Source organism: Paramormyrops kingsleyae, chromosome 8 (assembly GCF_048594095.1).
Source record: "Paramormyrops kingsleyae isolate MSU_618 chromosome 8, PKINGS_0.4, whole genome shotgun sequence".
Taxonomy (NCBI): Eukaryota; Metazoa; Chordata; class Actinopteri; order Osteoglossiformes; family Mormyridae; genus Paramormyrops; species Paramormyrops kingsleyae.
The window spans coordinates 5274481-5289177 of record NC_132804.1 but is presented as its reverse complement, the minus strand read 5'-3'; the positions used below and the strand labels follow the sequence as shown (position 1 = coordinate 5289177).

Here is a 14697-nt window from a genome sequence, read left to right as displayed (position 1 = left end):
GTAAAGTAAGAAAAAGCCTGATCTTAATCTGACTAGCGATGTAATATTAGTTTTAGTATCACACATCGTCCAGCCGGATAATGTTGTAGCGCCGGAGAGATTCGCTGATCATGCTGGGACATATGTATAACCCCCTCTTTGATAATGTTAATATTTGTTGTATTTCCCAGGTGCCGTGTGTGTGTTTGCCCATGTCTCACGTGAACCCCGTCCAATCCTCGTATGTCTTTACCATTGTATAAATGACCCACCGTGTGTGTACTTTACTATACTGCGACAGACCTCCCCATGTTTGGGGGTTGGTTTGGGTTTGAGTGGTAGTCCCCATAAGAACCCAATAGAAAGACTTTACTCTTTCCTGTGAACTGGGGGTTCTAGTTGGTCGGGTCTCGTGTCTGTATGAGTATAGAAAACCCAACACTTTTCTGTAGCCTACCAGAAATTCATTATTATTTAGTGGAGAACCGCCGAAAGATGGAGGTAAGCAGAAGGAAGGAGGCTTCCCTTAATGAGATTTGTCAGTGAGACGTCCAGTTCTGTTACCTCTCATATCACTACAGTCGTCAGTTATGGAAATCTAGAAAAAAAAGTAACACTCATCCAGACCATCAAGGAAGAACAAAACTTTGAATTTATGAAATTCAAACAGTTTCATTTTCTTTAGTTCTGGAAAGTAGTGATGAAGAAGTCCCATAAGACTGAACTTTTTACCCTCTTCAAGATTAAGATCGTGGAACTGAAGAGGAAACATTAAATGAACATCCTGATTTGCTTTTCCTTCTGCCCAGTCAAGGATGAACTTCTGGACAGGGACTGTTTTTCCAATTCCAGCTATTCCCATTGTCATTACAGTCCTGGTGGGATGCTCTTGGCTAGGAAAGGGTTTAAAGATGCCATTGCAGTGTAAATTTATGACATATAGTCGGTGCTTTAGAGTATGACGTCATTTTATTGCGGAGCTCAGGGAGCAACCACTTCGAAAATGTCTCCGCACTACGCTCAAAGAACTTTTGTTAGGATCGCGTGGAAAGACGAGGCAGGAAGGCGAAAGTCCACAAGTAATCGGGTTTATTACCGTGACCAGGACAGACAGCGACACACATTAATGACAGATCTGGGGAATACTGACTCAGACGCAGACTAAATACACAAGACAAGCCGGAAATAACAGGAAACAGGTGATCACAATCAGGAATTAACACGAGGTAACAAGGGGGGCGTGGCACACACGAGGATTGGACGAGCCGGGCGTGACAGAACCCCCCCCCCCCCTCAAGGGCGCGCACTCTGGGCGTGCCACAGAGGAGGCGACGGACGAGACGAGGGACACGGGACCTGAAAAACAAGACTGAAAACATCAACGAGAGATGGGGAACAGAACAGAAACACAGAACAAGCATAGGGGCAGAAACCAAGACAAAACCTGACAAAGGATGGGGAACGCAGACAGACAGACCAGGAAGGGAGACACCGGGGGAACACCGACAGGCGGAACAAAAGGGCCAGGAGTGAACGAAGGAACAGAGGGGGACGAGGAGCAGAGACAGGAGGGACAAAGGGACGAGGAGCAGACAAGGGAGGCCAGACAGGAATGGACGGGGGACAAAGGGGAGCCCAAGGGAGCAAAGGCGGGCGAAGGGCGGCGGCCAGAGGGGACGCAGGCGGCAGGAGCAGGAGGGGATCACGCAGGGGGCAAGGAGACAGGTCGAGGGACAGACAGAGGAGACGAGGAGGGAGCAGGAGGGGACACCAGCAAAGGCAAGGGGGGGGGGAAGCCGCCGCAAGCGACGGCGCAGCCAAAGCTGGCAAAGGCGTCGTCCAGCAACGCGCCGGAGCAGGGGGACCCGCAGGCGGCCGACGTGGAGTCGGAGGCGGGACCGAGGCCAGATGATCACAATCATAAGAACATAAGTACTATACAAACGAGAGGAGGCCATTCGGCCCATCGAGCTCGCTTGGGGAGAACTTAACTAATAGCTCAGAGTTGTTAAAATCTTATCTAGCTCTGATTTAAAGGAACCCAAGGATTCAAGCTTGCACTACGTTATCAGGAAGACTATTCCATACTCTGACTACACGCTGTGTAAAGAAGTGCTTCCTTAAATCCAGTTTGAAATGTTCTCCCGCTAATTTCCACCTATGGCCACGAGTTCTTGTATTTGAACTAATGCTGAAGTAACTATTCGGTTGAACAGCATCCAAACCTGTTAGAATCTTATAGACCTGGATCATGTCCCCCCTCAGTCTCCTTTGCTTGAGGCTGAACAGATTTAGCTCAATTAACCTTTCCTCGTATGACATTCCTCTAAGACCAGGAATCATTCTTGTGGCCCTACACTGCACCTTTTCTAAGGCCGCAATGTCCTTTTTTAGATATGGTGACCAAACCTGCACACAATATTCTAGGTGAGGTCTCACCAAGGAATTGTATAATCTTAGCATTACCTCCCTTGACTTAAACTCCACACACCTGGAGATATACCCCAACATCCTATTGGCCTTTTTTATTGCTTCCCCGCACTGGCGAGAATGAGACATGGAAGCATCAACATACACACCAAGGTCTTTCTCATAATCAGCTACCTTTATTTCAGTAGGTCCCATAAAATACCTGTACTTTATATTTCTGCTCCCTACATGGAGTACCTTACATTTGTCTATGTTAAATTTCATCTGCCAGGTATTGGCTCAGTCACTAATTAAATCAAGATCCCGCTGTAGCTGCTGAGCCGCTAGTTCAGTATCTGCTACACCACCCACCTTGGTGTCATCTGCAAATTTCACCAGTTTACTATATATATTGGTGTCTATATCATTTATGTAAATTAGGAACAATAGTGGTGCTAAAATTGAACCCTGCGGTACCCCACTATGAACGCAGGCCCACTGTGACATTGTGCCTCTTATAACTACTCGCTGCTTCCTATCCGTTAACCAGTTATCAATCCAGGTCGCTACAGTTCCTAAAATACCTGTTGCTTTGAGTTTAAGTAAGAGCCTCTTGTGGGGGACAACATCAAAAGCCTTTTGGAAATCTAAGTAGATGACATCATAGGCCTTCTTATCATCAACTTCCTGAGTAGCTTCCTCAAAAAACTCCAACAGATTTGTTAAACAGGATCTACCTCTCCTAAATCCATGTTGGCTATCCCTCAAAATGTTATTTGAGTCCAGGTAATGTACCATTTTCTCTTTGATTATAGCCTCTATAACTTTACCAGTTATTAAAGTTAGACTGGTTGGCCTATAGTTTGACAATCGGGAATTAACATGAGGTAACGAGGGGGGCGTGGCACACATGAGGATCGGACGAGCCGGGTGTGACAACTTTCTGGTCAACATAACTTTTATAGGGGTACACAGATAGTTTGCATCCCCTCCTCTGAATCAGATCAAACTGGTTAGGGTAGGACGTGCACTTTGTAGCACATATGCTTTATGCAGTTTTCATCTTGCAAGCACGTATACTTCACGTGATCAGCATGCTGCAGCCCTGGGGCACATGAGGGGGTGTCTATGCTTTTGCATGGCCTCTGTCTTTGTGGTGTTCCTGCCATGTCTGCTACGTGCGCTCAATGCTCATGACTTTGTCCCCCAGTCTGCATTCCTTGTAACCAAAACATGAGTGCAACACTTAGCTCAAACCTCAGTTCTCTTTTAGCCTGTCTCGTGAGTGTCAGCTGTCTTGTCACCCAGCCATTCTTGCAACAATATAAAAATACATTCCAAAAGCAGTTTATCTAAAAGCTAGTTAAGAAAAATATACCCTCTGTTCAATTTCCTATCACAGCTCTCTCCTGTCTAACTTGATTCCTAAATTTTGTCTCGATCTGCCTCATCTCATGTTCATTGACCCATTCATTCCCAGCTTCTGTGATGTACAGGTCAGTGTAGATATCACTGATAAATGCAGCATCCCCCTGGTTTGCTGTCCCTTCAAACACTGGTCCATACTTCCCTTTCAGGGTTTCTTTCAGTGTCTGCTGTATGTTCAACAATCCTGAAAATAAAGATGAAATTATGAAAGTCTAAATAATGCCAATTAAAATGAAGTAGTCCAAAGAAAGTCCTGGCAGCTAATAAAAGGACATAATCACAGACCTTCCAGTCAATGTCATCCAGGCATGCAGCCATATAGTAAAATAACAGGCTTGAACCCCCCCCCCCCCCCCATTAAAGTACAAGTATGATTTTGAACCCTCCATGAAATTTGCTCCCACTTCCCAGCCAACAAAATCTACCGAGATGGACACTCCCCGCCCCGGTCGGTGAAGTTTACCGCCTGAAATTTATTTCTGGCTATGGCCCTGATCTTATCTCCTCATTACAGGTTTAACTCTCATCACCAAGAATTTTGCATGATGGTTAAACTGTAGAAATTCAGTGCAAATACAGGACATGCAAGTAATATCTGCTATACACGCCTCATATTATCCCCAGAGCAGATTTCACTCTCTGGAGCGCTGGGGGTCAGACCTCACATTGTTGCCTAAAGTTGTGTTAACAGCTCGTTCCTGGACCTGGACCCCGTTTGCCTGACACCCTCCTCCCTTCTGCTTTTGCACTGTGACGCCCTTATGGTTTCCTTTTTTCATTCCATGTTTTTTTTTCTGTTTTGCAAGGCTTGCCGTGATTTCAATTAAAGAAAACCACACTTGAGCTCATCCCCTTGTCCGTGCCTCAGTGTGAGTGCCCTGTGACTATATATAGTACATATGTAGCCCCATACGCAGTAGGGCTTGGTGCCCTGTGACTATATATAGTACATATGTAGCCCCATACGCAGTACGGCTTGGTGCCCTGTGACTATATATAGTACATATGTAGCCCCATACGCAGTAGGGCTTGGTGCCCTGTGACTATATACAGTACATATGTAGCCCCATACGCAGTAGGGCTTGGTGCCCTGTGACTATATACGGCACATATGTAGCCCTATACGCAGTTGGGCTTGGTGCCCTGTGACTATATACAGTACATATACAGCCCCATACGCAGTAGGGCTTGGTGCCCTGTGTGTCATGACACATAACTCCTGGGACCATTATCAAAATTATCTGCCATATGTGTCACTGTAGCCCTTCTGTTAGCATGTACCAGACAGGACAGCCTTCATTCTCATCTCGCCTCGATGAGTCTTGGCTGTCAGCAGTTTGTGGTGTTTCCCTCCTCAGATCGCTCTCAGTAGGTCCTCACCAAGACTGACCACAAGCGGCCCACAAGCGTTACCATTTTGGAGAAGCTCTGACCCAGTTCTCTAACCATAATTATTTTGCTCTTATTAAAGTTACCCAGGTCTTTACTGCTGCCCATTAATTATGCAATCTGAATGTTGGCATACTGTCTAATATACACTCACCTAAAGGATTATTAGGAACACCATACTAATATGGTGTTTGACCCCCTTTCGCCTTCAGAACTACCTTAATTCTATGTGGCATTGATTCAACAAGGTGCTGAAAGCATTCTTTAGAAATGTTGGCCCATATTGATAGGATAGCATCTTGCAGTTGATGGAGATTTGTGGGATGCACATCCAGGGCACGAAGCTCCCGTTCCACCACATCCCAAAGATGCTCTATTGGGTTGAGATCTGGTGACTGTGGGGGCCATTTTAGTACAGTGAACTCATTGTCATGTTCAAGAAACCAATTTGAAATGATTCGAGCTTTGTGACATGGTGCATTATCCTGCTGGAAGTAGCCATCAGAGGATGGGTACATGGTGGTCATAAAGGGATGGACATGGTCAGAAACAATGCTCAGGTAGGCCGTGGCATTTAAACGATGCCCAATTGGCACTAAGGGGCCTAAAGTGTGCCAAGAAAAAATCCCCCACACCATTACACCACCACCACCAGCCTGTACAGTCGTAACAAGGCATGATGGATCCATGTTCTCATTCTGTTTACGCCAAATTCTGACTCTACCATTTGAATGTCTCAACAGAAATCGAGACTCATCAGACCAGGCAACATTTTTCCAGTCTTCAACTGTCCAATTTTGGTCAGCTCATGCAAATTGTAGCCTCTTTTTCCTATTTGTAGTGGAGATGAGTGGTACCCGGTGGGGTCTTCTGCTGTTGTAGCCCATCCGCCTCAAGGTTGTGCGTGTTGTGGCTTCACAAATGCTTTGCTGCATACCTCGGTTGTAACGAGTGGTTATTTCAGTCAAAGTTGCTCTTCTATCAGCTTGAATCAGTCGGCCCATTCTCCTCTGACCTCTAGCATCAACAAGGCATTTTTGCCCACAGGACTGCCGCATACTGGATGTTTTTCCCTTTGCACACCATTCTTTGTAAACCCTAGAAATGGTTGTGCGTGAAAATCCCAGTAACTGAGCAGATTGTGAAATACTCAGACCGGCCCGTCTGGCACCAACAACCATGCCACGCTCAAAATTACTTAAATCACCATTCTTTCCCATTCTGACATTCAGTTTGGAGTTCAGGAGATTGTCTTGACCAGGACCACACCCCTAAATGCATTGAAGCAACTGCCATGTGATTGGTTGATTAGATAATTGCATTAATGAGAAATTGAACAGGTTTTCCTAATAATCCTTTAGGTGAGTGTATCTCCCACCTAGACATGCACTGTGTTTATGAGATAGTTAACATTATCCGCTTCACATGGGGGTGGTCATAATATATATACATACACAGACACACACACAAACATGTGTGTGCGTGTGTATGTATGTATGTATGTATATGTAGCAGGTCACACCTTTTCGGGGTTGCCTTTGGTTATTTGTTTATTTATTTGTTTAAAATTGCTTTTTTTTACAAATATAAAAAATAAAACAAGAACAACATTTATCCTATTCTATTGCTACCATTTGTCCAATACAGGGTCCAGTGTCCCATTTTCATGACCAATTAAAAAAGAAAATAAGCTGATGATGTAAGAGGCATGCAACCAATTGAAACAAAGGAGCTGGTGATGTAAGAGGCATCTCTCAGAAGCCAGAGGTGTAAGATGTGTCTCCGGACTCAGACCACGCAGAGCTCTTCCATGAGGGCATGTGATTTTGCCCATGCAGCCTGCAGCCCAGGTCCTTCAACATCTCTAGGAGTTATTCTTGGAGCTTGACGCCGAAAATAACATAGAGTATGGGGTTCAGGCAGCAGTGCACGTAACCCAGCATGGTCGTGACCGTCATGGATACGTCTAAGGCTGTGGCGCTCTTGCAAGTCATATGTATTATATTGCTGGTGTGTAGGGTATCTACTATGAGGGTTACATTGTAAGGCACCCAGCAGATGATAAAGGCCATCATTAGCACCAGGATCATGCGCATGGTTCTCTGTCTCTGGATATCCTGGGAGCCGCGGTGAAGCCGCAGCCGGATGCAGGAGTAGCAGAAGATCATGACCACAGAGGGGATGAGGAAGCCCACAATGTGGTACAGCAGGCGGCAAGCCAAGTGCCAATAGCTGTCATTGGTGGAATACTGATTGTAGTTGTAGGCACACTTATTCATTTCTGATCTTTCGTCATACTGCCTCTCTAGAAAGACCCACTCAGGGATGGAGAGGATGAGGCAGAAGAACCAGATGAATAGGCAGCTGGTCTGCACCTGCCAGGGCTTTAGACATGGGTACATCTGCACGGCGTGGACGATGGACAGGTAGCAATCCAAACTGATGCAGGCAAGCAGGAAGATGCCACAGAAGAAGCTGATCTGGGAAAAAAAAGATGAGCAGAAACACTGATCATGAGGGAGGTTAGAGAGCAAGAGAGCAGAAGACCAGAATGATAGAAAAGACCTGATTACGGACTCAACCTGTGTGGGAGGACCAGCTACTACCTTCAAAATGGCTCCCATCAGCTTGCAGAGAAATGTTCCAAGGGTCCAGCCCTGGACAGCTTCAGCAGCCCAGAAAGGCAGTGTGATGAGCAGGAGAAGGTCAGCCGCAGACCGGTGCAGCATGAAGATGTTGGTGATGCTCCAGGTGCCTTGCATCCGGCGGAGATTGGCCAGAACTAAGCCATTCCCCACCAGACCCACGACCAGAGTCAGTGTGTAAATCACCGGGAGGAACACAGAGTAAAAACGCATCATATTCTCTGCGCCGCACAATGGGCCAAGACAGCATTGGTCACTGATATTATTATAAAAGATCTGGTAGCTGTAGTTATCATAGTCCCACAAACCGTTTAATTCTTCTCCAGAGAATATTTTCTTCTCATAAGCCATTTTCTCTCCTGCAAGAAAAAAACAATTTCTAAGAACTATTTCTCAATTTCAAGCAATTAAATGTACCCATATTACCATTGTAAACTGGAATATGAATTTAACCTGTGGCTGTGATCTTTGACGCCGAATCTGGGTGCATGTTTCCAATATGACAAATCCTTCATCCAGTGCTTCCCACTGTCAAAGATGAATTTAGTCCTCCACAGTAAATGAAACGTTATTCAAATGCACCGCATGCCGCTCTCTGTCTTTACTATAAAACTTAACACCTAGAATCTTCCTAGTGTCACCCCAGGTAAAGTAAGGTGTCCCAGGCAGTGTGTAGCTCTGTGCTACTTATTGGAAGGTTGCTGGTTCAAATCCTGTGGCTGATTTAATGTCAGTGATTGATGTCAGCATTGGGCCCTTGAGCAACCCTCTTAACCACAACTACTTCTGGAACTGCCTGACCTGTTCTCTCGCTTCCCTCCTACTATTTTATGCAGCAGAATGAAATATTTAGCCCAGAGTATGAAAAGAAGTAGGTGGCTGATATTGCACATGCAGAAGATGTGGGTGATGGATCTCAGGCTACAGATTTGGGGGAGAAAACCTACAAGAGAATGAGGTAGGCAGGTAGCTGACCACTGCACAGACCAAGAAAGTATGGAAAAAGTAACATGTAACGCTAACTATGACAACCTGAACCCCTACCCAGCCCTAACCATAACCATAAGTAACCAAGCAAAATACAAGAGTTTTTGCATTTTTAGTTTTTTCATAGCAGTCACCGATTTTTATACAATAGAGTTTTCCCTTATGGGAACCAGGAAACCGGTCCCCATAAGGGAAATAAATGGATATCACGTTATGGGATATTAACGCTCGCACACACACACACGCACACACAAACACTACCGTTCAAAAGTTTGGGGTCACAGAATTTTCCTTGTTTTCCATGAAAACATACATGAAACAAGTTTGAATAGGAAATATAGCTAAATAAATAGGAAGTAGTCACTGACAAAGTTAGAAATAATAATTTTTAATATTAAAATAATAATTGTGTTCCTCAAACTTTGCTCTCATCACAAAGTCCTCCATTTGCAGCAGTTACAGCCTGTAGACCTTGGGCATTATAGATGTCAGTTTGTTGAGGTAATCTGATTAGATTTCACCCCTTGCTTCCTGAAGCATCTCCCACAAGTTGGATTGGCTTGTTTTCATTCTTCAAGATCCCTTTTACCCTGTACAAATCTCCCACTTCACCATCACCAAAGCAGCTCCAGACCATCACATTGCCTCCACCATGCTTGACAGATGTCATGAAGCACTCCTCCAGTGTCTTTTCATTTGATCTGCATCTCACAAACGTTCTTCATTTTGATCTGAACACCTCAAACTTTGTCTATCCAGATTTGTCTGTCCATAGCACTTTTCCCAATCTTCCTCTGTCCAGTATCTGTGTACATTTGCCCATCTCAGTCTTTTCTTCATGTTGGTGGTTCTAAGATACAGCTTTCTCTTTGCAATTTTGCCTAGAAGGCCAGCATCTCTGAGTTGTCTCTTCACTGTATACATTGAGATCTTATTGTCAGATGTTTCTATGGTATACTGAAGTGTAATTACAAGCATTTCATAAGTGTCAAAGGCTTTTATTGACAATCACATTAAATTTTAAGCAAAGAGTCAATATTTGCAGTGTTGGCACTTCTTTTTCAAGACCTTTGCAATTCGCATCTGTATTTCTGATCAATCTGATGTTATTTTAATGGACAAACAAAAATCTAAGTGACCCCAAACTTTTCCACGGTAGTGTGTTTGTGTCTATATATACAAGCACTCCTCTACTTACAAACTTTCAACTTAGGAACTTTCAGACATACGAACGAAGAGAACTGTAAATCCAAATTGTGTTCGTTGGGCTCCCGTTTCCTGTCCACAACTTCAAAGTTTGTTCTGAGCGCCAATTCCGCCTAGTACGACTTCTGACCGCTACTCCCGCCGCGCAGCAGTGTAGCGTAATTACTCCCATCATCGTAGTTTGCTTCGTTTTTATTGCGAAATATCTTGTGCATCCATAATATATATATTAGTGCTGTCAAACGATTAAAATTTTTAATCAGATTAATCACAGGGTTGCTGTGGATTAATTTAGATTAATCACGATTGAATATCATTCATTTTTAATCTATATTAATCGCATTTCATTTTGCATGAGCAAACAGACTCAAGAAAAAAGGAAATATATATGCACTTAACATGTTTAATGAACATCTTGAACACAAGTCGGATGCATTACATCTGCCACAGAAGTGCAATACCATGGCCCCTTATCAAAAAGCAAGATTTTTTGCGTAGCCGGACAAATTTCTCGTAAATCCGACAAATAATCCGACTAATCATAAAATCCAATTCTAGCCCGGTTAATTGCCATTGTTAGCAATATCAGTTGATAACACATTACGCGTGGTGCTTTACATATGGAACGCACCAAAACTGCCCAAAATGGGTTGACAGAGACATTTCAGGGATTTTGAGTCATTCTGCACTGCAGATGGGTTAATTGCGTTAAATTTTTTTAATAAGATTAATCACGATGATGGATTAATCCGCGTTAACCCGTTATTTTTAAGCCCTAATATATATCTATATATATATATATAGTAATGAAGTGATTTGTGGGTGTTGGGGGGAGAGGTATTTGTGTTGAAGGTAGTAGTTAATCAAGTGGCTACACCTGGGCTGTTAGGGGTTAAAAGAGGGAGACTGGAGACTGCAAGGGAGGTAGGAAGTGAGAGCCGCGTGTGACGGGAAATATCCTGTTACGCTCAGCACTCGTGGGGTCCGGGAGTGGGGTGCCGCTCGTATGCCATTTAGGGCTGCCGGCGGTGAAGCCAGATATAGCGGGCTGCAGGGACAGGTTCCGGTGTGGTAGGGCGAGGACAGTTAGGACGGGGCGGGGGAGGTTAGGAGTGCATGACTGCTGCTTGCTATCTAGTTTGGGGTGTTTGGTAGACGGGAGCAGCGGCATCCTCATAGTGGCGGTGGAATTCCCTTTCCGTGTGGTGTTGACCCGTGCGAACGTTCCTTCCCCGTGGGAGGGTCTTGAACCTCGGGAGGACGCTACGTTTTAATCTTGCCCTTAGTTTATGTGTGTTTAGTGTATTTTAAATAAGCAGCGTAGCCCGCTAGGGGTCGGGGCTGGACTAGAGGAGTGAGGTACTGTTCATGTAACGCTTGCCTGTGCCAGAAGTGTGGGGTTTAATGTCCATTGCAGTACTATTGGTGTGCCGTGCCCTAATAGGGATGTTGTGTGGTGCGAGATTTACTGTGTGGTAACGTGTCAATACGCGCTTGGAAGGGTTGGTTTGCTACGGGGAGATAGCGGGGCAGAACCCTTTGTGAACCCATACCCAACCCGAGGGGTCGCTGCATGAGTTGTATTGAATAAAATTATTTTTGTAATTGTAGTTGACGTCTTGTGGTGATCTATTCTTCCCTTAATTACAGTCTCTGATGCTATTCTAGGTTCATTACAATATATACGCGAGACAGTGTCCTCTTTTTCATCTCCCCAAATACAGAAACCCTATAAAAGGCAGTAGATCGTTTCCTGTATAACTGCCTAAACGGAAATACAGTGTATTTTGAATAACTGAACTCAAGATTGTTAAATGGCTAACTGTATTTTTTACTCTGCTATATTTATGGTTTTCACAGTGTTGTTGTAAACCCAGTGTGCCTACACTTCAATTCATAGCGAGTCAAAATACACCAAAATTCAAGCCCCAGGTAAACTTGACTTAGCCCTGGATCTTTTCAATAGCTAGAAACTCCTCTGCGTTAAACAATCTGCATAGATGTTTAATTTACAAAAAACCCTCCTGCAAAAAGCCACAAACACGTACAATGCAGTGCACGCTAAATATATATGTAAAGATGTTGTTGCGAAACCACGAATAATTCGCTTAAGGACCATTTTTAATTCAACACGCTGGTATGTTCAAGTGTGAAGTCAAATCATTCCCCGATACCTTTTAATATTCATTTTTTACCATGTGTTTTTGGGTTTTGAATTAGTGCACGACATATTACAAGTGAATATCTGAAAAATACAGTGAATTGTCTACATGCACAATCTAATTTATTAATAGGATGTATTATTGTTAAATGAAGTGAAATAATGCTAGGCCTACATAACAAATCTTAAATATATCTCCATGTGGTGTATAAATCGAACGGGGAAATAACGGAATCGTGTAAAGTGAATATAAAACCGTGGCACAGAGCTAATTAACCCAGATAGCACACATACGTTGAAATGACATTGATTCCATATCAGGCAAGAAGGTTGAAATAACGCTGATTTTCAGTCTTTCACTTTATCAATCAAGGTTTTGCCAACAATCAATATTGAAAATCTGACCAAAAATCTATTCAGTTTCAACGTTGATAATTTAACACTGACCATAATTCAACGCATTTAACTATAATTCAACGTTGAAACAATAACATGATGCTATCTGGGAAATGAGACTCACCCTTCCAGACAGCAAAGGATGATACTTTTCAGAAAGTCGTCTGAGTACGTTTGAGATTATTTTTCAATTGAATAAGCAGAAAAGCAGAAACGCCTTGGAGAATCACTGAGAAGGTAATGGGAGGTGGCGGTGAAAACGCGGAAACTAGAAGGAGATTCAGTCGCTTCATTCACAATTTCTATTGCCTGATATATAAAAGAGGAAGAGTTTGGTTCTTAAATTACATGAGATATTTCCAAATATCACTTATTAAACTTAAGTGCACCCTTTGTGCAAAGCGCCATACAAGCAGGACTGGCTGGAGTGAGACATAACGTGCACGTTTGAGATGGCTAATTTTACGTCTATAATGGAAAAATGGACACTGGGCTAGTTATTTAATAAGGTCCTGGGCAGACTTAGATACTACACTACTATGTACGACTTCTGGTGCCTGTACTAAGGTCCAGAGTTACTGCGTGTCTAGTTCAGGGTTTTAAAATGTTGTACTGTAACAGGTCAAAAGATGGCGCCAAAGATCACCAATAATGCACCTCCCATTAATTTAAAGATATCCCCCGCCAAAAATGCCCATGACTTCTTCAATGATGATGTTAGACATTGTATGTTTAATGATACTCTGGTGCTGATTATAAAATTTGATATCTGATATTGTCTTATCAGTTTCTACCCATTTTTAACTCGTATAATTTTGTGAGCTGTTTTCCAGAATGATGAGTAGGAACTGCAACAGAGATAAACATTGAACTACGGTCATGAAAAGTCAATGTTAATTGAAATGCACCCATACAAACACACATGCACACACACGTACTCATGCACGCACACGTACTCATGCACACACACGTACTCATACACACACACGTACTCATACACACACACATACTCATGCACACACACATACTCATACATTCAGACACTTGTACTTTGGCTGTTACTGAATGAATGGCATTTCCACAATGTTTCATTATTCTGTGAGCTCCACATAATTCTGTGGTGTTATCAGCATATTAGGATGTGGTGTAAAGTCTGGAACACAAGCCGACTTTCAGCCATCGGAAGGCATCGAGCTGGTGGAGGGTAAGTGATTGCCTGTGTGTGGCACAGTTGGACACAAATGGTCCTGTTGGTTGTGTTTTGGCCAAATTTACCATGTTAAATTGGTATCAAAGCTATAGTATAGAGTTCTCTGATTGGACTGTAGGTCAACTGTCACCTCTAGTTGTGCCAGTTTGGTCCAGTGCAATGTTTCATAACCAACAGGAGCCAACCGGAGATGATCCATCATTTGCCTTCGTCTTGGCGTTTACCCAGCTTAACAGAAACATGCAGAGACAATCAAACAAAACAAAATATACATTGACATGGGTTAAAACAGAAATCACATTCAGACCTACATATATACAGTTGCCTTTGTCCAAAGTGACACACACGCGAGGCACATAGCACACTGCAAACATTCCTGCTGTCAAGGAGTCAAGTTGGTTGAAGTGCAGCTAGGCTGAGCTTCCAGTGAATGCCCAGGTACAACTGTAAGCAGGACTGGAGCAGGAGATACACAACAGTTATATCGTGACAGAAAACTCGAGAGGGGGCGTGACAAGCTACACATAACTATTTACAAATTAAGAACCAAATAAGACTACAAGGGCCAGGAAGTAAAACATTAAAGCAAAGAACAATCTGGTTAGTAAAGGAATCATGGAACAGATGGGTCTTAAGGAGCAGTAAAATGTACAAATAAAATGAGACCTTTGGTAAAAGAAAAAATAATAATAATAAAATAGCCAGCACGATTTTGAACATACTGTAATTTGTTTATGGATTTGCATGGAAGACTGGGAAAAGGGCATTACAGTAGTCCAGTGTAATTGTTATGAAGGTGTGGAGTAATCGTTCAGTATCAGGTACCAACAGAAATGACCTGAGTCTAGCAATATTACGGAGGGAGAAAAAAGAAATTTTTATTTATG

At 43.3% G+C, this 14697-nt stretch overlaps 2 protein-coding genes across 2 annotated transcripts; both read right to left on the bottom strand.

Annotated features, from left to right (window-relative positions):
• Positions 1-577: 577 nt before the first annotated feature.
• Positions 578-5122, bottom strand: LOC111853251 (NLR family CARD domain-containing protein 3-like). The gene is made up of 3 exons (XM_072714915.1): positions 5098-5122; positions 3789-4000; positions 578-928 (listed from the first exon to the last, which is right to left on the bottom strand). The coding sequence occupies exons 1-3, from the start codon at positions 5120-5122 to the stop codon at positions 578-580; spliced, it is 588 nt and encodes a 195-aa protein (XP_072571016.1).
• Positions 5123-6784: 1662 nt separating this feature from the next.
• LOC111853595 (C-X-C chemokine receptor type 3-like) lies at positions 6785-10103 on the bottom strand. The gene is made up of 4 exons (XM_023830654.1): positions 10067-10103; positions 8304-8378; positions 7812-8209; positions 6785-7685 (listed from the first exon to the last, which is right to left on the bottom strand). Exons 2-4 carry the CDS (start codon positions 8338-8340, stop codon positions 7077-7079), a joined length of 1044 nt encoding a protein of 347 aa, XP_023686422.1. The 5' UTR covers positions 8341-8378; positions 10067-10103; the 3' UTR covers positions 6785-7076.
• Positions 10104-14697: the final 4594 nt, after the last annotated feature.

Bases quoted from the DNA above. Each gene is read 5' to 3' on its own strand.
- LOC111853595 (XM_023830654.1), bottom strand. From the start codon at position 8,340: ATGCACCCAGATTCGGCGTCAAAGATCACAGCCACAG. The intron at 8,210-8,303 runs GTTAAATTCATA...TTTTTCTTGCAG, and splicing joins GTCAAAGATCACAGCCACAG to GAGAGAAAATGGCTTATGAG. The intron at 7,686-7,811 runs GTAGTAGCTGGT...TTTTTTTCCCAG, and splicing joins TGATGGGAGCCATTTTGAAG to ATCAGCTTCTTCTGTGGCAT.
- LOC111853251 (XM_072714915.1), bottom strand. From the start codon at position 5,122: ATGAGAATGAAGGCTGTCCTGTCTG. The intron at 4,001-5,097 runs GTACATGCTAAC...CTTTATTTTCAG, and splicing joins AATGAAGGCTGTCCTGTCTG to GATTGTTGAACATACAGCAG. The intron at 929-3,788 runs GTGATAGGAAAT...CATACTCTAAAG, and splicing joins AAGTTAGACAGGAGAGAGCT to CACCGACTATATGTCATAAA.